The 24472-nt window shown below is 48.5% G+C and overlaps 1 protein-coding gene across 1 annotated transcript in view; it reads right to left on the reverse strand.

Moving 5' to 3' along the window:
• Positions 1 to 24472, reverse strand: part of KIAA1549L (KIAA1549 like) — a 107766-nt gene that overhangs the window by 62146 nt on the left and 21148 nt on the right. The window contains exons 8-11 of the mRNA XM_075547687.1: positions 24375 to 24434; positions 14744 to 14895; positions 7538 to 7709; positions 2152 to 2315 (exon numbers count right to left, since the gene is read on the reverse strand). Of these exons, the coding sequence (XP_075403802.1) occupies positions 2152 to 2315; positions 7538 to 7709; positions 14744 to 14895; positions 24375 to 24434 (548 nt within the window). The remainder of the gene's footprint in view (positions 1 to 2151; positions 2316 to 7537; positions 7710 to 14743; positions 14896 to 24374; positions 24435 to 24472) is intronic.

A 24472-nucleotide genomic window follows, 5' to 3' on the forward strand; every position in this document is an offset into this window, starting at 1 on the left:
TGTGAAATGTGAAGTGCAGCCCCCTGTCTCAGTCCTGCACAGGTAGACCAAACTCTGAAGTTCAGAGCACAAGGGGGGTTCCCACCTGCCAAGCACACGGTTCTGGCAGGTGTGTGATGTAGCAAGAGTCCAGCTACTCAGATATGTGCCTGTCAGTCCCCTCTGTTGCTCATGCTATGACTCTGGACGAGACTGGTTCGTATTCGCTCTCTCTCTCTCTCATTGCTCGGCAGTAAAATGAGAACCATAAAAATTGCCCTGACAACGACCTACCTCACAGGCAGCTGTGATGAGCAAATGAGTGGATGAACCTGGAAAGGCCCAGTGAGTTGTAAGGCATTATTTAAAGATGGAGCACCACAGGCTATTATCGTTCCCTCAGGAGGTATCATGGAGGGAGAGGCGTGACTGGGAAATCAGCCTTCAGCGTCTCCTCAGCCCATTCCCCTCCCTCCTAGTTGTCAGGGGTGGACGGTACAGAGAGTGGGCTGCAGTGGGGAAGGCCAGGCTCCGGTCAGGCCACAGACCTGAAGTGTGATGGCTACTTGGCCACGGCTCTGCAGCTTGTCCACCATGACAGCCCTTGAAGGCAAGTCATTTCTGTCAATGGAAGGACTCTTCTGAGGCTCTAACAGCCCCAGAAAAAGCCTGCACTGGGAACCATGAGTCAGTGCTGCTACCCACTAACTGTGCAACCTTGAAGGAGTCACGTCTCCACGTCTGTAAGAGGAGGAGATGAGATTACATGCCTTAAGGGCCCTGTCAGAGGATATGGTGGTTCAGTGATAGAAAGCCCCCTTCCAGACAGGAGACCCTCTGTCACACCACCCTCTGTCAATATGGGCTTGCGCACTGCCAGGATGCTGAAGAGATTTCTACAGAGCTTCCCGGCGAAGATGGCCTAAGGAAGACAGGCTTGGAGGTCTATTTCTGAAAATCAGCTGATGAAAGCCAGGTGGGATCACAGTGATCTGCAAGTGATGAAAGAGGAGGGGCAGGACCAGGTGGTGTTTGGTTCCATTGTGTGGGGGGCCACCACGCATCTGGGGTGGGCTCAATTGCAGCCAAGAAAGACAACAGTAGCAACGCCTTTTCCCATGCTATCAAGTTCCTACATGTCTGTGCCTCAGTTTCCTCATCTGTAAAATCATGAGGCTTCCTCCGAGGGTTGCTTTGGAAATGGAGTTGCTACATGTCAAGCGCGTTAGCTATCATGTCCTGATTATGAAAGCAACGAGGGCTTGCAGCCCTTCCTCTTTCCGGGGCCCCACAACGGCATGCAGGACCGTCCTGGCGGATGCACTCAGGATAATCAGTAATGCCGAGAACAGAGGCAAATGCCCGGTTCCTATCAGGCTGTGCTCGAAAGCCATTATCTGGTTTCTGAGTGTGGCGACGAAGCATGGCTACATTTGATGTCTGATATCGTGGATGCTCACGGAGCTGGGAACATGGTTGTGAACCTCACGGGCAGCTTCAACAAGCGTGCAGTGACCAGCCCTAGATCCGATGTGCAGCTCCACGGTCTAGAAAAGTGGCGGAACAATCTGCTCCCATCCGCCAGTATGGTTTCACTGTGCTGAAGATCTCAGCGGACTTCATGGACCGCGAGGAAGCAAGGCGGAAGAAAACACACAGGAGAGCCAGCCCTGGGCTTCTTTTTCTAGGGCATGAGGTGTACAGACACCCACTGCCTGGAATCCGTTCTGAGTCACAGCCACTGGGTGGAACTGCCCCTGTGGGGTTCCAAGACCAGAACTCTTTAAGGGAGTCGAAAGCCTCACTGTGAGCCCTCGGAGCAGTCAGTGGATTCAAACTGCTGACCTTCCAGTGAGAAATCCAACATGTCCCTAACCACTACACCGCAGGGCTGCAACAATGGGCTCAGACGTGACAGCCACTGTGAGGACGGTGCTCGACTGGGCTGTGTTTCGTTCTACTGCACACGGGGTCACGGTGAGTCGGAACCAACCTATGGTACCTAACACCAACAACGCACAAAAACAAATAAATGTCGAATGGACAAATGGGTGGGGTGTGCTTGTAAGGATGCCTTTGAGGGCGCATGCAGTGGCCTCGGGAATCAGGGAAAATCCAGATATGGCTGTGCAGCCTGGGGTCCCTGTTCGTCTTCCCTCCCCACTCCCATACCTTTGCTCTCTGGGGCAGGTTCATCATGGTGTCTGGCTTGAAGTCGTTCTTGTTCTTCCTGCAGAGCACGGCAGTGATGATGATGATGATGACGGTAACCACGGCGATGGGCGCCAGCACCGCGGCAATGATCCACAGGTTGTTGGGTGGGTTCTTCACCACAGCTGCGGACGAAAGCAAGCAAGACCAGGTGATGAGGAGCTGAGAAAAAGAGGAGGAAGAAAGTGACCCAAGGATAAATCGCTCCCCCCCCCCCACCTCTTAGCTGAAATGAGAGGGCATGGAAGGTAAGAGGGATTGGGGTCAGGAAGACTCTGCTCGGACCTTGGCAGGCTACTCGAGCTCTCGAATGCCCAGTCTCCTCCTCTGGAAAAGAGGGTTATCACTTTGTACGCGTAAGTGAATCAGTGAGACACAGCTCATGAGGTACTTCAGCACAGGATGAGGGCCCTAGTGGGTGCTCAATACAGGCTAGTCTTCATTACTGGTAAGAGGAAGAGGAGAATGGGGGGCTCTATAGGTGAGGCCCAGAAGCTGAAGGAGGAGAGGAGACGTCTGAGGATTAGAAGTAGGTGATCGAGGCAGGCAGCAAAGGCAACAGAGAGAGAACCCTCAGAGTGAGCGACGGATGGGTCGCCCCCAGACTGGCTGGCAAGGATGGCAGAGGGATGTCTCAGTCTCATCAACAGAACCAGGCGGTCCTCAGAAGCAGCGTAAAGAACAGTGTAAGCAAAGTGAGCGTCAGCAGACAGGATGTGCCTTTAGGACAGTCGGTGCCTCTGGTCAGGGCACCGGGGTGGTACCTTATCTATTATTCCCACTCCTCTCCCTCACCATTAGAATGGATGTGCCAAGAAGGCAGAGGATTTTTGCCTCTTTTTCCTGCTGCGTCCCTAACACTTAGAACAGAGTAGCTACTCACTGGGTGCTATCAGGTGACTCATAGCGACCCTGTGGGTCGGATGGAGAATTGCCCCATGGAGTTTTCTTGACTGTAATATCCACTTAAGCAAATAGCTAGGTCTTTCTCCCGTGGGGGAGGGGGTTCCAAGGACCAACTGTTACTTGGGTTGGCAACCAAGCAGCCCTTAGAGACTCATTCTAACAATCCAAACTCACTGTCATGGAGTCACTTCTGACACACAGCCACCCTGTAAGAGAGAGTTGAAGTGCTCCTTTGGGTTTCTGAGACTTTAAATCTTTACGGAGGCAGGCAGACAGCCTCATCTTTTCCCACAGTGCGACCGCTAGGTTTGGACTAATGACCTTCTGGTTAGCAGCTCAAGGTGTAAACCACTCCACCCCCAGGGCTCCTGAGCTGCTCCTAGAACCTGCTCCAGGAAGCAGGAATAAAGCCATTGGAGAACTAGTTTTCCCTGGCGCAGCTTGGCTCCCCACACAGGCCGTCTTACAGGACAGACGGAGTTCTCTTCTCTCCTGGCAGCATTTGGGATTGAAGTCCTATTAGTACAAAACGACTTCTTTCCCACAGTTTTTTTTATCAATTGGTGATTAATCACATGATTATCTTCTGAAAACAGCTCATTAGAGAATGTGCTTCTGTTGACATTAGCACTTAATTGCCAGTCTTTTCAGTAATTCAGTATTTATACGGGGTTTTATACCATTAACATTTTTTTAAAGCTCAGAGTGAAAAGTACCAATGTGTGTCTATTTGGCTATGTGATTCTATCCTGACGGAGAGAAATGTATAGCATGTCAGAGCCAGATCCCTTGAGCATATACATTTTTCATTAGCCAGCAAGAAATATTTACATGCGGCTGACTCTGACTCAGCTGTATTGTTTTGGCAGCTGTATTTCATCTTGGTGCAGTATGTCACACCCTTCACCTCTATGGAGAGGGCGAGAGGACAGATTGATCTTATGCACGTTCATAAATTCATTTAGAACCCAAAATGCGAGCAAAGTTAGGTCAACAAAAGCCTTCCAAACCCGATATATTCATTGGCTTAATGACATCAAAGTGCAGCACCATGTGGGGAGGTGAAAGGGAACAAATGGTCATTTCAGGTGCAAGGACTGCAGGAGAGGAAGAGACAAAAAGGAGCAATAACAGTGCTCAGCCCTTGGCCCACAGCTGAGCCTGGGGAGGGCAGTGATTAGCCGTTTGGGGAGTCATTTCTCGGAAACACGCCACTTGCGCACAGGGAAGTACTTGACAGAGGAAGGAAGGCTAATCCAAACTCAGGGTGAATTGTTCTCCCACAGAGCACATGCTCAATGGACAAAGCACTCATTCGGAAAGGTTTCCAGCCTGCCCTTGGGCTGCCTGAGCTGCCTCCAATCTGAGCTCATGAACTTGGGGTGAGTCAGAGCCTGGTGTGTCTAGCCTGGCACCTGGTAGCCAAAGAGTGCTCTGTCCACTAACCCTTCCGGGGTTCCCCAGATCACTCTTCATCCTGCTTGGGGCACGGCCCACAAGCCCCAGTGGTTTGGGCCCCTGATCTGAACCCTGAACTCATCTCTCCTCGCTCAGTGCCCCTTGGCCGGGCCTCAAACCTTCCAGCCTCCAGCCCTGGCTCTTCCTCTGCCTGGAAGCTTGTGCCCAAGTATCCTCAGAAATGGTTCCTGTACTCCGCTCATTCCGAAGTTCACACAGAGGTCACTGCCTCAGCGAGTCCCTCGCTGACCTCCTGCCACTTGAAATGCAGCCATTACCTCTCTGCGGTCCCCTAGCTCTTTCCCTGCTGATGTCTTCTTTCTAGGACTCATCAGCACCATCTTTTTACCGAAATAATGCTGGCGCCATAAAACCCCCTTGCACATCTGTTTCCTGTGTGTGGTCTGTACGTATACACATCATTTAAGTGGGCGCACCAGATGTGGGGAAGCGTGCCTCTCATTTGTTTTGTTTATTTAATTTGCACACTCAGGAAGGTCCACTCCAAGAGGGCAAGGTTTTGTTGTACCCCCCATGCCTAGAGTAAGGTAGCACCCAGTGGTGGTGTTATTGTTAGGGGCTGACCCTATGCACAATAGAGCAAAACATTCTCACACTTGTTCTCATGTCTGAACCCATGTGGCAGCCATTGTGTCATGGTATCTTGCTGAAAGGACCCTTCCTTTTCACTGCCCCTCTGCTTTATTAAGCATGATGTCCTTTCTGGGGGACTAGTCCCTCCAGCACACAGTAGGTGCTCAAAAATACTCGATGAAAGGAAAGAATGGATGAGTTTGAGTTCCTTTTCCAAGGGGTGGCAGTCTACTGCTTTCTTTTAGCGAGTTAACAATTTTTTTTTTTGAGCTAAGTATCTGATGGTCACTTGAGGGAAAGCACTTCTGGTTTTTGTTGATCTTCCCTGGGGAGACTTCCTCCCACAAGCAGTTGGGTGACCACCCTGAAGGCTCTCCCACACAAGCCCCCACAAATAGAGCCCATGAAAACCTCCCTCGGAAACAGGTCGCTTCAAAGGAATCAAATCCTGCATCGCCACCTGGAGGTGGAAAGGCCAGCTGCCCACCCCCCTCCACTGTCGAACGAGCAAGTTAGAAGGCGCTGGAACACTGAATGATAACAATCTCCGTTCACAGGGACCAGTTGTTCATTCCACACTGTGGTTCTCTGTTCAAAGTGCTGACCTCAAAACTATTTGGATAAAATGGGATTGAAAAAAACTCTCCATTCCTCCTCTTTCTCATTCACTTGTCTCTTCTCATCTGCATCTGAAGACTGGGAACCCATGAAAAGAAGTTGCTGCAAAGCGGATTAAAACAAGAGTCGGCTGGGGAGGAGGGCAGAGGCCAAAGGTAGGGAAGGAGAAAACGCAAAACAAGAGAATCCTGATTTTAAAGAAATCACTTCAAAAATCAAGAATGCAGCGGGCAAATATTCCTAGGCTAACAAGGGAAAGCCACCCCCATATGTGGTCTGGGGCATCACCCAGAAAGAAGACCAGGATGGAAGGAAAACAGTGAACCGGATGCCAGGTTAGCAAAACTCACGCCAGGTTGGCAAAACTCACTCTCACCGCCATCATCTCATGGCGACCCTCTAAGATAGAGTAGAATGGCCCCTGTGGGATTCAGAGGCTGTAACTCTTTATGGGAGCAGAAAGCTACCTCTTTCTCCCATGGGACCAATTGGCTGATTTGAACCACTGACCTTGTGATTAGAAGTCCAATGCATAAGCTACACCACCACCTTGGTTCTCCTTCCAGGTTTTCAAGGAATGAGAAAAACAACTTGGAAACCTATTCAAGATGGTCTCCCATACTCTTTATGCTAAATTTGTTGCCAAGTATTAAAATTTCTATCACATAATTTCCCTACCCCTCTCCCTACTTACTGCCCACCTTGCGACTCCCAATCCTTGCGCCCTCATAGGGACCTTCCTTAATGGTTCCACCATCTCCTGTCTCCTTCCATCCTGACCCTTTCTAGACACTGCTACCAGATTACCTCCCTCGATAAGGGGTGGTTCCAATGATACTGCTCCGTTGTTCACAAATTTCCAACCGCGCCAGTCATACTGTGTTCACACTTGTTCCGTGGACATCCCAGGTCTGAGTGGCCCCACCAGGACACCTTTCTAATGCCATCTGCTCCGCCACGTGTGTCCCGCCCCAGGCAACCTGAACACCTTGTTTCCAAGCACCCTTAGTGCTTTTCACCTCCACTCTTTGGCTCATGCTATTTCCCCCTTCCAGAAAAGACAGCCCTGCTTGCTCTCTCTCTGCTGAGATCCCATAGTGTAACACAGCACAAGGTCAATCTACATGCACACCCTGGCTCCCGAAGTACCGGCAAATTACTTAACTTTATGGTGACTTGGGTTTCCACATTTGTGATTTAGAGCTGAATAAATCCTGTTCTAGTAAGAGTAGAAAACGAGATCATCTATATAAAGCGACCGGCAGAGTTTCTGCCACCAGGGAGGGTATTCAAACTGCCCCACTCAGTGCAGACTCTGTTGATTCCTGTTTCACCTTGCCTCCTGGCAGCATTGTCCCGCCTTACTTTCCTTCCAACTCCCCTTCCTCCTCCAGGTCCTGCTCCCTGATGCACATCTTCCAGCACCAGTGCAGCTCAGGTAGGACGCTATCTGCTTTTTAAGTCAAACAACCTTCCATTCCCCTGGTATACAAATATAATCTCAGCTAGAGATTTTCCCTAGCCGTGCACTAGATTATATTGAGGGGAGCGGATAGGACTTGGGGACAAAGCAGTATCACTACCATCATGCTAATATCCAAACTATCCCTTGCTTCAAACCAACAGTTTCAAACTACACAGCAAACACAGCAGGATGATGATAGAGTCTTCTGGAACAGAGTTCTGGTTTGGTGTAGGTCCATTAATCTGGCATTCAGGAACCACATTTAACAGTAGTGTTCCAGGGATAAATGAAAGGCTGTCCCCTTACGGTCAGCTTGCAGAAGGACAACGTGATGCAGGGTCAAAGCCATCCTCTGGGAGTCAATGGTGCTCAGGATCTTGGCTGCTGCGGTCCCCAGCAAAGGCTTCCCATTGTACAGGGTGTAGTAAGTCAGCTCCGCTGGGTCCTTCGGCCCTGGTACACGCTGCATCTTTACCATCTTTTGGAAAGAAAAGAAGCCACATTTACAGGACATCTGGCATCAACCTTGCATTTGACCCAGAACTCACCCCTGCCATCAGCGGGTCCTCTCTCCCAGGACCTGAAGTCACCAGTGACTACCTGGACCCAAACAGGTACTGGCGATGGAGGGAGAGACTGGGGGAGAAAAAAGGTGTTGAAATAGGAACATCTGGGAAGATAAGTTCAGTTTTGAGAAAAATCACTGGGAGGCTGATATTTTCCAACTTCCACACAGGTCTCTGCCCTCAATTAAAAATAGGCCATTACATTAAATCAGGACATGTACGGTTAGTCTCAACCATGATTTTTACTTTCAAATTCCTCTGACTGCCAGAAAGGAAAAAAAATTCATGTACATGTCTGAAATTCAAAAGATGTCTGATAAATGCAGTACTGGGGAACATGATGTCCTTTTTCTAAGTTGACATTTGTTATCTTTTCTCACCTTAGAAGTTGTACATATTTACGTCAGATAATTTTAAAATCCAGAAAGGTATAAAGAAATAAAATTTAAATAATCTGAAACCTCCCATCACAAACTAATTACCATTATCATTTTGGAGTATTTGCTTCTATTCATAGTTTTATCCCACTAAAATATTTTTTATTGCTTTATCGCAGGTTATCTAAGATCACATCTTGCTATTCTCACTTGCATCCTTAAATGACCTTAAATGTAATAAAAGCTGGTCTCTAAATGATGTTCTGATGTGGACCTCGTAAGCTTTTGTAACAAGTTCCTTTGGTGAATCTCTCCAATGGTCATTGAGTTCTACCCTGTCCTATACATGGGTCTGTGAGTTGGCATGGACTCTATGGCTTTGCTATTGAACTTAGATAATCAACTTTCCACTTTTATTATTATCAATTGATAAACATTATGGTGTAGCCTTTTCCAAAATATGTGCAACAGAATACAAGTAAGTGTGTCATGGATAGTCACACAATGCAATACAGAATAGCGATAATAAATGAGCTACTTTATTAATATCAACATGTGCAAACAAAAGTCTGATTGGAGCAAGAGATAAATTATAGAATATAAAACTCAAAAAGAAAAAACAGGGAAAACTGAATTATATACTATTTAGGGCTATACATGGGGATGTCAAAATCTACACAGTAAATACAGAAAATCTAATAAGAAATTCGGATTCACATGACAGTGTGGGCAGGGAAAGGGGTGCAGTTGGAGAAGGTACCCAAGAGGGTGCTTCGGGGGAAAATCAGGTAAGGGTGATGTCTTTACCCTTTCGGTTATTTACTTATTTGTAGATTAGTGCTCTTTAAGCTCACGCTTGCTTATACATGCTTCTGTGTGTGCTATATGTAACAATTAAAAATAGATATTACTACAACCCTATAAAAATTTGCGCAGTAGCTGGCCATAAATTCACACAGAAGATCTCATAATGGTCAACAAACACAGAAAAATGCTCAAAATCATCACTTTTCAAGAGCATTAAAATGAAAACCATGGTGAGACAACCCTCACCAGTGTGGCCACCAGTGCGACAGCAGCAAGTGTTGACAAGCATAGGGAGCAGCTGGAACCTCACAGCCAGCTGGGGATAGTGATCAATGGTGCGGCCACTGGGGAAAAGGGTCTGGCAGATTCTCACGGAATGCACTGGCAATGACTTTATGAATTAGCAATGCACTCCTATTTATGCAAGAGAAATGAAAACACATGGCCACAGAGAGACTTGCAGGAGAACATTCACAGCAACTTTATTTATAATAGCTAAAAGTTTGAGAAAGCCCAGGTGCTATTCAATAGAAGAGTGGATACACAAACCATAACGTCCTCATATAAGGAAAGGTTATCCAGCAATGTAAAGGAAATACTGAACCATGCAAAAGACCTATAATGAATCAAACAGATGTACATATGGTATGATTCCACTTATATGAAGCTCTAGAACAATCAAAACTAAGTTACAGTATGGAAACCATATAGGTTATCCCATATAAATTAGTAAAATACTATACAGGTATACCTTAGAGAGGTTGCAGGTTCAGTTCCAGACCAACACAAGAAAGTAAATGTTGCCAAAAAAGTGAGTCACACAAATTTTTAGGTGCCAACAAAAGTGATGTCTACACTATCCGGTAGTCTAGTAAGTGTGCCGACATTAGAAAAATTTGAAATCTTATGAGAGTTACCAAAATGTGCCACAGAGACTGTGGCATAAGAGGGCCTTCCAGGGAAAATCAGGTAGGGGGGATGTTTTTACCCTGGGGTTATATTTTTGGTTGTTTCCACAAACCTTCTATTTGTAAAAACAAAACAAAACATTGTCTGTAAAGTACGATGAGACACAGACGGCTGTGGTATTAAACATAAAGGCTAGATAGTCTATGGGTCACTGTATATCTACTTAAAAAAATTTTTTTTCTGTATGATTGAAAAAATTTTGAAAATGTTGAAAGTAGAATGTTGCTGTAAAAAAGAATCGTTGGCGCCATTACATTCATGAAGCAACATACTGAGTACAGTTAAGGCGCTTTCTTTTTGGAGTTTTGGGGCCGCAAATATGCTTTGGGATCTTGGAGAAAGGGATAGGTGGGCAGACATGCCTGGATCGATTTTCCCGGAGAACCCCTTGCTTCAGGGCTCCTCCTAAACCATCTGAGAAACGCCTTTGTTCATGTGTAGCTCCAGGAGATGAACCCCTAGCAGTAAGCTAGAGTAAGTATGACTCCAGTTTACCATGGAACCCTGCTCCATTTCCAGCTTCATCCAACCCTTCACCAGCCCTGTAGGAGGCTTTGCCCCCAGGCCATGTGTTTGACCTTGGATTGCTACAACTCCCTTAACCACCGAAGGCAGGGGCGCCTCACCCTCAGGGACTTGCCTGGATGAGCCCTAAGGGGAACTGGGGTGTCTGCACAAATCTGGTCAGAGAACCCCCAGGGCCCATCCTGTCAGCCCTTGTAATCTGCAGTACTATACACATCCCAATCTCCGTCCTTATCCCGTAGTCTGGCCTGTGACAGTAAAGAACGGATCTGCTATCCATCATGATTTTGTGACTAATTGATTTTCTGTCTTTAAATTTGGGCTCCTTTTTTGCCTAGAACCTCTCTCAAAGGCCCTTGAAGTCTAACTTACCCATTTCCCCCCGACCCCCCAGACAGTTGCATCAATGTACTGTATTTGGAAGTGCCTGCTTCACTGTACCCCTGCCAACGCCGGACCGTGCCATTTTACTCAGCTTTGGTAGGTGAAACTGACACTGTGTTTTCAAAATCAGCATTCCTTTGATTACAATTGGAGTTAATACTCCAGAATGTTCACTAGCCATGATTTTCTTCTCATTTCCTCTTCCCCTGAGTCGTCTTCACTGGAGACGCTAAACGCACTTCTCTCGGGTTGGTGCTGACTCCGTGTGGCCCTGCAGGGCAGAGTAGAACTGCCTCTTTGGGTTCCCAAACTGTAAATCTTTACATCTACATATTCCTGAAGATGACTCAGCTCTTAAAATTATCCGGAGTCAGAAGAAATGCTTCTGGGCAGAAGGAGGCTGAAAGCTAGGTCAAATGAACTCTATTTGGGAAGTCTGGGCATGCTCTTCCTTCTCCTGCCTCAGTGGTCCTCAGCCTTCCTCATGCCCAGGCCCTTTCATGCAGTTCATGTTGCAGTGGCCCCTCCCCACAACCATAAAATTATTTTCGTTGCTACTTCAGAGCTGTCATTTTGCTACTGTTGCGCAAGAGGCACCCCCTGTGAAAGGGTCGGTGGACCCCTAAAGGGGTCGCGACCCACAGGTTGAGAACGGCTGCTGGGAAAGGCGGTGGGAAGAGTTTGAAAACAACCAGGGAGAAAGTGAATGAGTTCAAATATCAAAGACGTCTGCTCTATCTTGATTTAGTAGCAAATGATTTGTACCACGATTTCTCCCAGGAGCACGTTCGAAGGTGTTTGTCAGCCTCTGTGAAGTAGGGATTTGTAGAATCCTCAGGTGGCGACAGGGACCAAGTGCAGGGAGTAAGCCGGCGAGGTGAGGGAAGGGATGTCCCTCTGGGTCTTTTACACAAAGAATGGGTGAGGCCTCTTAAGTTTACAGATAACGCCAGGATCGAAGGCGGTTCTTGTGCTCCCCCAGTGAGGCAAATCCCATGTCACGGTCCCCTGGGTGCTAACGACTCACTTTCTGCCATGTGCGAAATATAAGGTCACGTGTAGCCAGAGAGAAAACCACACGCCTGATATGCAAAATTAGCCATCTCATGACTTTACCTTAGAGAGGAGCCCTGGTGGCAGAGTGGTTATACATTGGGACGCTAACCACCAGCCCCTCCAAGGGAGAAAGATGAGGCTGTCTACTCCTATAAACAGTTAGTCTTGAAAATGCACAGAGGCAGATCTATCCTGTCTTGTACAGTCACCGTGAGTTGGAAATGACTGGATGGCAATGAGTTCGGGACAGTGCAGTGGGCTGCTAATTGCAAGGTCAGTGGTTCACACCCACCAGTCACTCCTCAGGTGCAAGCTCATGCTATCTGCCTGCGTAAAAAGAAGACAGCCTCAGAAAGACGTAACAGAAACACAGAACATTCTACTGTGTCCTCCAGGGTCACTGTGAGTCAGAATCATGTGGATGGCAGTGGGTTGGTTTGGGTCACCACAGCCCACTGGAAAATTTTAGATCCACAGCATCATCCAAGACGGCCAGGAGCCAAATCTTCCTACTGTGGACGAAGGGGCCTGGAGTCTCAGGCACATGGTGCTGACACACAGACAGAACTGGATTCAAGAAGTCCCCCTGCCCTGCCCCCCAAAGATTGCCGTAGGACATGACCTACCGGCCAATGGTGCTGATGTCTTTCATTTCCTTTACAATGATTCCTCACAGATAGAGTGAGACAATGCACACACTTCCGTTCTACCATAGATGTGCTCCGTTTTCAGTAAAGAGTTGACACCCCCAGGCTGGTCCTCTAGATAATAACTGGAAAACCCACACTCCAGAGGCAGCTATCAGGGAATTTTTCTTTTCTTTTTTTAACAATCATTTTATTGGGGGCTCATACAACTCTTATCACAATCCATACATACTTCCACTGTGTCAAGCACATTTTTACATGTATTGCCCTCATCATTCTCAGTATATTTGCTTTCTATTTGAGCCCTTGGTATCAGTTCCTCATTTTCCCCCTCCATCCCCACCCCCCTCCCTCATGAGCCCTTGATAATTTATAAATTATTATTATTTTGTCATGTCTTACACCGTCCTATGTCTTCTTTCATCCACTCTTCTGTTGTTCGTCCCCCAGGGAGGGGTTTATATGTAGATCCTTGTAATCAGTTCCCCCTTTCTAGCCCACCTTCCCTCCACCCTCCCAGGATTGCCACTCTCACCACTGGTTCTGAAGGGTTCTTCTGTCCTGGATTCCCTGTGTTTCCGGTTCCTATCTGTACCAGTGTACATCCTCCGGTCTAGCTGGATTTGTAAGGTAGAATTGGGATCATGATAGTGGGGGAGGGAACATTTAAGATCTAGGGCAAAGTTGTATGTTTCATCGTTGCTACACTGCACCCTGACTGGCTGTCTCCTCCCTGCGACCCTTCTGTAAGGGGGTGTCCAGTTGCCTACAGATGGGCTTTGGGTCCCCACTCTGCACTCCTCCCCATTCGCAAGGAACTTTTCTAATGAACATAGCACATGTTAGAAATGGGATCTCTCAAAAAATTAGTGGTATTCAAGATCTGTGGCTAGGTTAGAATATTCTAAAGATACCCTCGCGTTTGGATGAACTGCACGCAAGAAGCTAGAGAGCTTTGACACCCCCTCCTTGGAGACTAACTCTCTTGGTTGGGTTCCTTCCCAAGCAGACCGTGAGATGAGCTGCATGCTTGTAGCTTATTGGGGAGACTCGGGGAACTGACAAGCCAGTGAGGACGTGATATGTGGAAGGGAGCCCCCAAAGGTATGTTATTAAGCCAACTACCATAGCAGGTGCCTTGTTAGGTGCCGTCAAGTTGACTTCAACTCACAGAGACTCTTAAATGAGAAAAGCAGGTGGCTGAGGTCATCTCAATTCGCTGAGACTAATCCTGGTCCACTTAACATGTGCAGAAGTGCTAAGCGTGTCCTCGACCTAACCCTTTGAAACCAGCAGGCAAAACCACAACACCATCATAGGCTCAGACATGGCCAAGATGCTATCTTGGTGACACGAGACCCAGCACACTCATTCTGCTTGGCTAAGAAAGGATTCCCCCACAACCCCCCAAAAAAACTTTGACAGAGTTTAGTTTCTTGTTCTGAATCCTGCATCTGGTTTGCCTCCACCTGACCTCTGGTTCCTGAGATGGGACCCGGCAGCCTATCATCTGACACATTCACGTTCCACTGCAGCCTGTGAACCAACAGCTTGATTTGGTGCGAGGGAGGAGAATCCTCCAGACGGACGTCTGAGCTACAGGGTTGGGACTTGCCGAATTCCACAATGATGTGAGCCGTTTCCATGTCAGTCTGTGAGTTCTTGGGGACATCACAGTGAGTGGCAAACCCTGGGATATGAGTGCGTCCCAAGAGGAGGGGTGCTGGCTGGGGTTAGGGATGAAGGGGTGGTAAAGTAATTTGGAAAAGTTGGACATTTGGGATCTCTTTAACCTACATCTCATTTGGACCAGCCTTGAACTGATACTTCTCGAATCATTTTTTTTAAACAGAGTTCATTGAGCCTATGGAACAGATTGATTTGCTTTATATTTTTTTCTTCTGTAATTCATGTTTGCTTAGTAATAGCTTTTTGCTTGATGAACAATTGCATGTGCACAGACTCCGTTCTGAGACCTACTTTTCTGACCAGTTCTTGGTGAGGGGGTGGGATGAGGGCTAAAATCTCACCCTCCTTTATATTTCTGATGATCATGACCATCAACACTCCCACCCCTACCCCCCAACCGAAAAGCACCATGGACCAGAGGACGTGATTAGTTTGCAGCCCCAGTGCTCGCTGCACACTGCATGATTTCACCTCCTGAGAAAACCCACTCACCTGCACGGTGTAGCTTCCCAGGGTGGTAGCCCGTCTAAAACGCCGGCCCTGTTGCTGGGACATCATGAACAGCTGGGCCAGGCGCTGCTCCATGACGCGGGCAAAGCTCTGGTTGTGCAGGCCCACCAGGGAGTTCTCCACGCCCTGCAGCACTGTGGAGGCAGAAGGCAGAGGGGAGGCTCAGAGCGCTGACTGCCTGCTGTCTCAGGAGCCACCACCATCACCGGCTCTGGACTGGCCACTAAAGCCACTGTGTCCTGCCCCATGCTCGGACATGCCCATCCTTATCTCATGTTGACCCTCCAAACAACCCCAGCAGTTAGAAATCATTATCCAGGTGCCAACGATGTAGGAGAAAGCTCAGTGGCTTGTCTAAGGCCACACGGCCAGTAGCAGAGGCAGCATTCAAGCCCAAGTCCCGACTCTTCCTTCATGAGCTGTGTTAGCCGCCATGCTGCTGAATGAAGCTCACATTTTATATAAGACAGTGTGGGTTGCTGAGGGTCCACATGAGAAGCAACATGGCAGATCTGGCTAACTGGCCTCTGGTCCTCACTCATAAGGCTTGACTCAAGGCTACTGTTGGTCTATTTTCCTCCTCCACAGCTTTGCCAAGAATAGGAGTCCTTTCCTACCACGGAGCCACTCCCACCTGGGCAGACCACTCCATCGGTGTGCTCAGCCCTTCCTCCCCTCTAGAGTGTTTGTTGGTGCTGTGGTGAAGTGAAAGCTCTTCTATGGCTCTTCTCTCCAGTTCTCCCACCAAATGATTGGGTGGGACCATGCAAATAAGGGGTAGAGGATTCAGTTTTTCTCTTTCTTTCTTTTTTAAAGAGTGTTGTTGCCACAAAATCCACATATCACACATGAGTTCAATAATATCAAGGAGAGTTGTTCATTGATGGCCACAGTCAATTTTAGAACATTTCCTTCTATTTTTTCTTTCTTTTTCTTTAACATTTTATTAGGGGCTCATACAACTCTTATCACAATCCATACATATACACACATCAATTGTATAAAGTACATCTGTACATTCTTTGCCCTAATTGTTTCAAAGCATTTGCTCTCCACTTAAGCCCTTTGCATCAAGTCCTCTTTTTTTCCCCTCCCTCCCCGCTCCCCCCTCCCTCATGAGCCCTTGATAATTTATAGATTGTTATTTTGTCATATCTTTCCCAATCTGGCATCTCCCTTCACCCCCTTCTCTGTTATCAATCCCCCAGGGAGGAGGTCACACGTAGATCCTTGTAATCAGTTCCCCCTTTCCAACCCACTCACCCTCCACTCTCCCAGCATCGCCCCTCATACCCCTGGTCCTGAAGGTATCATCTGCCCTGGATTCCCTGTGCCTCCAGCTCCTATCTGCACCAGTGTACATCCTCTGCTCTATCCAGTCTTGCGAGGTAGAATTAGGATCATGGTAGTTGGGGGGGGAGGGGGGGAGGAAGCATCCAAGATCTGGGATGCTTCTTTTTTAATGCTCATTTCTGCCCACTTACCCGCCCCAAGAAAGCATTCATCCAGTTACTGTCTCTGCAGAGTTGCCTATGGTAGATTTCCTATATGGAAAAACATGCCAAAACAACAACCCCAACCAATCACAACAAAATAGAGAAACCCTCAGTTGACAAGAAAAGAGAGAATATGAAAAACTAGAACAAATTTGACGGGGGTCAAAGGGGGCGATTAAATGGCAAAGTGCTCACTTGTGACCTAGCTGCAAGAACCTGCTTGCCAGAGCGCCCTGCACGGTAGCACGGCTGTTCACATCCCTGGGGTATGGTAGGGGGTTCACGGCAGCTTAGAGGGTTCACGTTCCCACTTCCCTGGCTATAAGAATGAGGTCCAGAATCCAGAAGAGACAGAGTTCTCGGGACCATCAAGGAAGACGAGTCACTAGCATGTTGAAATCCTGGCGTCGGGCAGGCAGGAGGGGTGAGTTAGTTTATTGTGCCAACCTGGCCAACAAACACATATGGGGTTAATTGAAGGGCGGAGGGATAAATGGCTCAGTGAGCCTCCCCTTTCGAGTTCTTGGGTCTCTTGCTTTGTGATGGTTAGACCAGGGTGCAGCTGACTTCTCCAGTTCCCTGCTTCAGCTGGCAAGGCTGACTTCCTGCAAGACATCCCCAAGGAGAAGCCACATGGACCTACCCTGATGCAGCCCTGGGTGCTGGAGCACCCGTGTGGAGACCCCTGCCAACGCTGAGATATTTACACGTTCACTTACTCGGTTTTCCTCCTGTAGTGGGCATCGTTGTGTCTGTTTTGTGAGATGGAGGAGGACTTTGTGGACTGGTGTTGGACATATGGGTTAATGCGGGACTTGTGGGCTTGGGCAGCACTGGGTTGGGATGTTCTCTTGATGCATGCTTAACCTTTATATAAAACTCTCTCGTATACATGAGTTTCTGTGGATTTGTTTCACTAAAGTACTCAGACTACTACAAGGGGCCACACCACACTGAGACCAGAGGCCATATGACAGAGCAGAAGGGCACTGCTGAGATTCTGGGACTGTGAGGCAGAGAGACGTGTGGGCTTCCTGACCCACAGACTGAGGCCGAGGCTGAGAGGCTGAGGACCAGAGAGAGAGAGAGACTTGGTTGCGGGATAAGGGGGGGCCCTGCCGTGAACCAAAGGCTGTATCCTTAATGTTTTCTGACCTTGGCTTTTCATTCTCATCTCAGCCCTTCATTTTCCTTATAAACTTCCATGATTGTGAGGAGAGTCTATAAGCTCCGTGAAACCAGTGCAGATTAGGGAACCCAGCAGAGAGGCAGTGTCGTGGAGGGAGAGTTGGTGTGAGACCACAGTAAAAGAAGGAAAGAGGATGGATGCCTGTCTAACCTCTGCCTTGTGGCAACTGGCGTTGGGCTGGTGTGGAGACAGACAGCTTCTCCTTTGTGTGGCCCGAGGAGCTCATATGTGATAGCCACGTCCCAAAGATACCCAGAACCCCCTCTGAGAAGCAGGGTGGCCTCCCGGACAGACTGGGCTCGCTCTTACTTTGATCCCTTGCTAACACTGGAGCCACTAGAACTTCTCGGTAAAGGGGGCACTGGAACGCCTGCATCACCGAGAACACAGTCCTGCTAGGCTTGGCGGGGTCAGTGAGACGGGGTGCAGAGAGGTGCTCCGCATACAGAAGGTTGGGTGCACACAAGACAAATGGCAGTCTTTTCTTTCCCATCCTTCCTCCCATCCCACTCAGTCCCCACAAAATCCGCTACAGTGCATCATCGATTCCCAGAGGTATCCGTACTCAACAGGCAAGGCCCTAATGATGAAATTCCAGGGAATGGCAAGTGGGAGTACCAGTAACCAGCTGCCACGGTGGATTCCGACTCTTGGGGACCCCATTTCTGTCAGAGTACACTGTGCTCCGCAGGGCTTTCAGTGGTCAAAGGAAAGGGTGAAGAAGAAGGGATGCTTTTGAATTGTCTTAGAATACATCCATCCACCGGGTTCCTCAGAACTGAGAGTGGTGAGGCTTTCTCTCCTGGGCTTTGGGCACAATAACGGGAGGGACCAGTCCTGGAGCAAGGCATCAGGCTTGAGAAGGTAGAGGGTCAATGGAAAGAGGAAGACCTTCTATGCGATGGGCTGGCACTGGCTACTACGATGGGTTAAAACAAGTGTGAGGATGATGTAGGACAAGACAGTGCTTTGCTCTGTCTGTCCCTGGGGTCACTGTGAGTCCGAACTGACTGCACCGCACTTAGTAACAACAAAAACTTGAAGGTGATAACAAGGACTTTCTTCCTAGTGGCCTGTGGGTAGACTCGAGACCAATCCCTTACTGAGTCGCCTTTAATGAATACGAAAGCCTTCCCAGGATTGCTGGGGCTCCTTACTTTTTCCCACCTGTCCTGCAAGTCCAGCCATCACGCCATGTCCCCTGAGAAGCATACGACACAGATGCACACACATTGCCTCCAAGGACAATCATCCTGCAATCACAGATGCTAACCACAATTCCCATCCCTCTAAAGAGAGCATGCTTAGTCTGGGAACAAAATACAAAGATTCGTCACGTAAGGGAATTTGTTCGACGACAGGCCAGCAGAGAAGCATGACTGCCACCCGTCCGCTGGCTGTCAAGAAGGTGCTCTTGTTCTGGCATCCTGGGCAATGAGGTGCCACCAGGAGCCTCCACTAAGGATCGCACTTTCTACAGGCCCACACTAAGCCCCGGTGACAAGGGACTCCAGAGAAGGATGCTTAAAATCAACCAGGAGAGAAATCAAACCCGCAGCAGGGTCTCGGAAACGGCTTCTTTGCCAAATGCCCAATAATCCCACGGAGGGCCTAAAGCAGCCCTCTTTCTGGGGCCCTGTGAGGGACTCCCGGTTCATTGGTCAACGGAATCCCTGCAAACGAAGAGAAAACACTCCTGCTGTGTCGGGTCCCAGGGAGGCTCCTCCGGAGGTCTCCTCAGAGTTATCAGCTCCAGGAAGAGCCAGGCTATCTCCTGGCACCCAAGAGGAAGCCTGTGTGCATACTGGTTCACAGACTCCCCGCCAAGTCAGAACAGATTGCTCAAGGACTGCTACTGAGTTCGCACCGCCATTCCTGACCACCGGGTGGGAGCCAGAGAGGTACGACAGGGCTGTGAAGACGCACCATCCCGGCTTATATTAAGGGAAAGTCGCCCTGCAGACTGAAGGCACAGTCACAACAAAAAGACTCTAGTCTAGAGAATGTCACTAGGGGAAGGTAAACCCAAATCACAAAGAGGTACCACTTTACCCCCCGTAAACCCAAACCAATCCCAATGCAAGCAAGTCGCCTCTGACTCACAGTGACCCTATAGGATTGCGCATAATGCTGCAAATCTTGCACACGCCACATTTGTCTTCCAGAGCAGCCACGTGGGTCTGAGCTACCAACCTTTTGACTAGTAGCTGAGCACTTACCTACTGTACCAGGGATCCTTCATACCCACTGCAACCCAACCCACTGCCAATGAATCGGTCCTGAATCACAGCGACCCACAGGACAGAATAGAATTGCCCCTGTGGATTTCTACGGCTACTAAACTCTATGGGAGCAAAAGGCCTGCTGACTCAATGTGTAAGCCACGAGGCCACTAGGAGGGCCAGAATCCAAAGACAAAAGCACTAATCAGCCGTCTGGAAAGGGCATGAGGCTGTGGGTGCCTCCCACGTGGAACCAACACATCTCATTGTCCCTCTTTGCAAAAAAGAATGTGTGCATCCTAGGAGGCGTCTGGAGAAGAGGGCCTCAAGTTCAAGTCCTGACACCTCCTTACTGTGTGTTCCTGGGGGGAGGAAATCGTGACATCTCGCAGGGCCTCAGTCCCTCATCCAACCTCAATCTCCTCCTGATTGTGTCATGTGAAGGGGAGATCACTCGTGTAGAATGCTTATGACACAGTGCTAGGGCCCAGATCCCCGGGGGCTGCTGCTGTTAAAGCATGCCCACATCTTTGTTAGACTCCTCTTGATAGAGGAGAAACGCCTGTAAAGAACGGGAAGGTGTTCCAGGATGGGGCTCCTCTCTCCTCAGCAAAGGCTTGCTGGCCTCGGGCTCCCTGTCCCTCTTGGCCTGCAGAGAAGGGAGCAGGGACCCAGCAGCTGCAGGCCAGCTGGAGGCCTGGGCTGGTCTCTCAGGAAGACAGCAGGCTTTCCCCACTATGGGCTGAGGTTGGAGCGGGGGCAAGGCTTCTGGTGTGTTCGGAGGAACTTTGTCGGGAAGATTCATGGACTCTCACCCCACGAGTCAACAGCAATGTTGCTGTTAGCTGCCGCAGGGTCTGTTCCGACTCACAGTGACCTGATGGATAACCCCACCCAGCCCTGTGCCATTCCCATCACTGTGCTGGTGCTTGAGCCCATGGGTGCAGTCGTTGTGTCAACCCCTCTCATTAAGGGGCGTCCTCTTTTCTTGCCTGCCCTTCTACTTTGCCAAGCAGAAGCGAGTCCAGAAGAAATCCTTCCGTTCCTGGGAATGAGCTATTTTGACTCCCACGAGGAAGATAAGGCCAGTTGATCAACCTAAAATGGGCTCTCGCCTCTGCCAGGTAGCAACATGAACCCTGATACCTTTCCATCTTGCCTCTGTCATATCCCACCAGGAGCCCTGGCAATCAAGCTGCTAACCACAAGTTCGGCAGTTCAAATCAGCCAGCCGTACTGTGGGAGAGAGCACGAGGTCGGCCACGTAAAGGTTCACAGCCTCAGAAATGCCGGCCAGGAGCACTAGACGTGAGGGTGTTAGGCTGGGGTGTGGGTTGGCAGGAGTAGTCACTATAAAGAGGGGGGTGCAGGATGCACCCCAAAGCAATCATTTTGAACCAAAGGGGGGCCCACACTCTAGGAGGGAAATGTATAGTGTGGAAATCAGAGTTAGTGGAAGCTTGGTTGCTAAACAAAGTGTTTTATGAGAGTGGATTTGGACTGGCCAACCCTGTAGGACCTCCTGTGGACGTAATTGATGACAGACATCTTCAAAGGCCCTATTTCCACACAAGATCACATTGACAGGAACCAGGGGGTAAGGTTTCAGCACATCTTTTGAGGGGACACCATTCGATCCATATATTATTCAACTAAATCTAAGTCTGGAAATAAACTACAGGAAGTTACTCCTAACCACTTTAACATAAGTTACCAATGAGAGGACAGACTGGACGCAGTGACGGTCAGGTTGTGCAGGGCTGCAGGTCTGACTAGGTCCAACAACACAGCTCACGGCTGTCTTCATCTCTCAGTCCCTCCCAAACTCTCTCACTTGGTGTATGAGTCGTGCGGCGGGTTAGAAATGCTGCCCACAGGTTCCGAAAGCAGTCGCAGGCCTAAGGGACAGCAGGTGAGTCATCCTAAGATGTGGTGACAGCCACTGCACTCCCCTCCTGGGCACCAAGTAACCAACCAACTGATCCAACTAGACCCAAACAAGGCAATGAAAATCCTGGTGTCAACAGTGAAGGTTACATGAGGGAGTGGGCAAGGGCTAAGGCCCAGAAGAACCCTGAAAACAAGACCGTGTGTGGGGGCTTCTTATGAAGACACGTCATCAGTAGAGAGACGGGAGAAGGCAGGGGCAGGGGTGGTTGTGGTGGTGGGAAAGGTTGTCCAGGACACGCATCCTACATGGAGGTGGAGGCGTTATTTAGCGGCAGCATTTCCCTAAAGCGAATAGAAGGTGTGTGTCGGGGAGTCTCTGCAGGTTAGAAAGCGCACACCTTGCACAGGAACTGTGATTTTGTAAATGTTACATAATCTGCTGGCTTCCAAACGTGATGCTGGGTTAGCACTGTCTCTCTCTTGGGCATACCCTCCTTTTTTAATTTCCCCCTTAACACATGTACTTGGAGTCTGCCTTCTCGGCAGGTAGAATAATCTCCCTGTGTCTACGGCTCTCGCTGCAGGGAGGAGAGCAATGCGATGCTCTGCGCTCAGGACGAGGTCCTGAGCCAGCTTCATCAAGCACAAGAGCTTGTCTGGGGCTTCAAATGAGGGGGAAGACGGAGCCTTCCTTCCATGACACACGGATTGTTCTCCTTCCTCTGGCTGCTGTTTGCTTCTGAGGCTGCTCTCTTTTGCCTCCTACACACGTCTTCCCTCTCCCTCGTGTTCCCAATGCTTGTTTGTCCAATTTTTTTCCCAGAGGTACTGTCTGGCTTTTGACAACAAGCAGAAAACTTGCTTGCTGTATCATAAAGCAAAATGTCAAGGGGAAAGAAAAAACAAGAAAATGCCACCAAATACTGCATCACCCTGCACTGTCCGGGCACGCCTGGGCTCCACCAGAGTTCCTGTGGGAGTGGGACTGGTGCCAGGGCCAGGGAGAAAAGTGCCCGCCCAGCAGTGTTCTTAATGGAGGGCGAGTTGTTCAGGACAGCGCAGAAAGTCTTGACATCTTTAAAGATTGGTATGGATTGATGGATGTCTCCATTACATAGTGACTATACATTGTCTCTCATATATGTTGAATTCCTAGTCTCCGGAATCTGTACATGTGTTTAGAAATAGGGTCTCTGAGCATATTAACATGAGGTTCACACAAGGTCATACTGAAACGTGGCAGATTCTGACCCAATCTTATAAAAGATACAGAGATACAAACAGGAGGAAGAAGGTTAAGCCAAAGACCACCAAGATGTCTGGTGCTACCAGATGTGAGCCAGATACAGGAAAGGGTCTTTTAAGGTGAGTAACAAGATCAACACCAACAACATTCTGAATTTGGGCTCTCAGCCTCTAGAACTCTGAGATAATAAGGCATCTTGTCATGGCAGCCCCGACAAACTTACACCCCAGCAGCCATTTATATAGACGATTCCTAGACATCTGCAGGTTAATGATGTAAGAGGAGGCCACTTGATGGGGTTTAAAAGTAGCTGTTTTGAAATTGTTGATCTTATATGCATGCTCTGTGTGATGTCTTCGTAAAAAGACCTCTCTCAGCTTACCCCTTCTTGCTTTCGGTCCCACGGAATGTTAAGGCTTTGTGTCAACTTGGCTGGGCCAGGATTCTCAATGGTGTGACAGTTAAGACCTACTGAGATTTCCCATGAGGATTTTTCCTCAAGGGGGTGGCCTGCTTCTAACATAAGAAAATGCCATGGAAAAGCTGGCTTGCTTTTTCGCTGGGTCTGGGTTTGTATCTGGTATGTCAATCTCTAGTTCTGTGGACTCAAGCCAATGGCTTACTGTAATCCCTGCCAATTTTGGGCATCCTCAGTGGCCTTCCCTCTGACTTGCTGACCTTGGATTCATTTGCCTCTGCAACCACACGCGTCAGCTCCCTGCCATTCTGAGTTCATCAGCCCCCACAGCTATGAGTCTGGAGAAGCCTCCGGCTTAATATTTGCTACAAGTTAGTTATATATGCAACTAATAATGTGACCATCTGGATGCATGAATGTAGACATGTGTGTATACCTATATACAGATAGAGGTATATATACATATACATATATACATACATATACATATACACATGTGTATACACCCACACATATATAAGCTTCACTGCTTTTGCTTCTCTTGCGAACCTACCTAAGACACTCCCTGACTTATAAGACATGACCAAAGAAAAGATGCCCATCCTATCACTTGATGGTGTGCATTCTTGATTTTGAATTTTATTGTGGTACAAACAGATAACAGAGTATTTGCATAAGTATATTATGCACCGACATTTATGACCTTCACCATGGAGTACAGGTATCAGCATGCTCTATTTACAACAGAATCCTAACAGAAACTCCCTGCCCTTACACAGTAACACCTTCTTTTTCCCTCCTCCTTAGCAACCCTGCTGCTGGTAACCAGTAACAAGCTTGGGTCTCCTATCACTTGCCTAGATATACTACTTGTGCTTTTGTGTCTCACTTATTTCTCGCAGAGTAACATTTTCAAAGTTTATCCCTGTCATAGCATGTATCAAAAGTTCATTTCTCTTTAAAGCTGAATAATATTCCATTATGAGCTAACCACGTTTTGTTTTCCACTCATCTGCCGATGGACACTTGGGTTGTTGCCACCTGTTGTGATTAAGACTGCAGTGAACTAAGTGTTTAGCATGTAGTTTTAAAAAATAAACCAACCCGAGAGCATGAAGTGGGGCGTGGGGAGGGAATAGTGCAAGAGATTACCTGTAATCACCCAATAGTCTCTGGTTGTTTCTGATATATCAAGGTTGGGGTATTCCAGAGCTAGAAAAAACAAGAAAGGCATCACATGTGAACATTCT

The sequence above is a fragment of the Tenrec ecaudatus genome, chromosome 4 (genome assembly GCF_050624435.1).
Source record: "Tenrec ecaudatus isolate mTenEca1 chromosome 4, mTenEca1.hap1, whole genome shotgun sequence".
Lineage (NCBI taxonomy): Eukaryota > Metazoa > Chordata > Mammalia > Afrosoricida > Tenrecidae > Tenrec > Tenrec ecaudatus.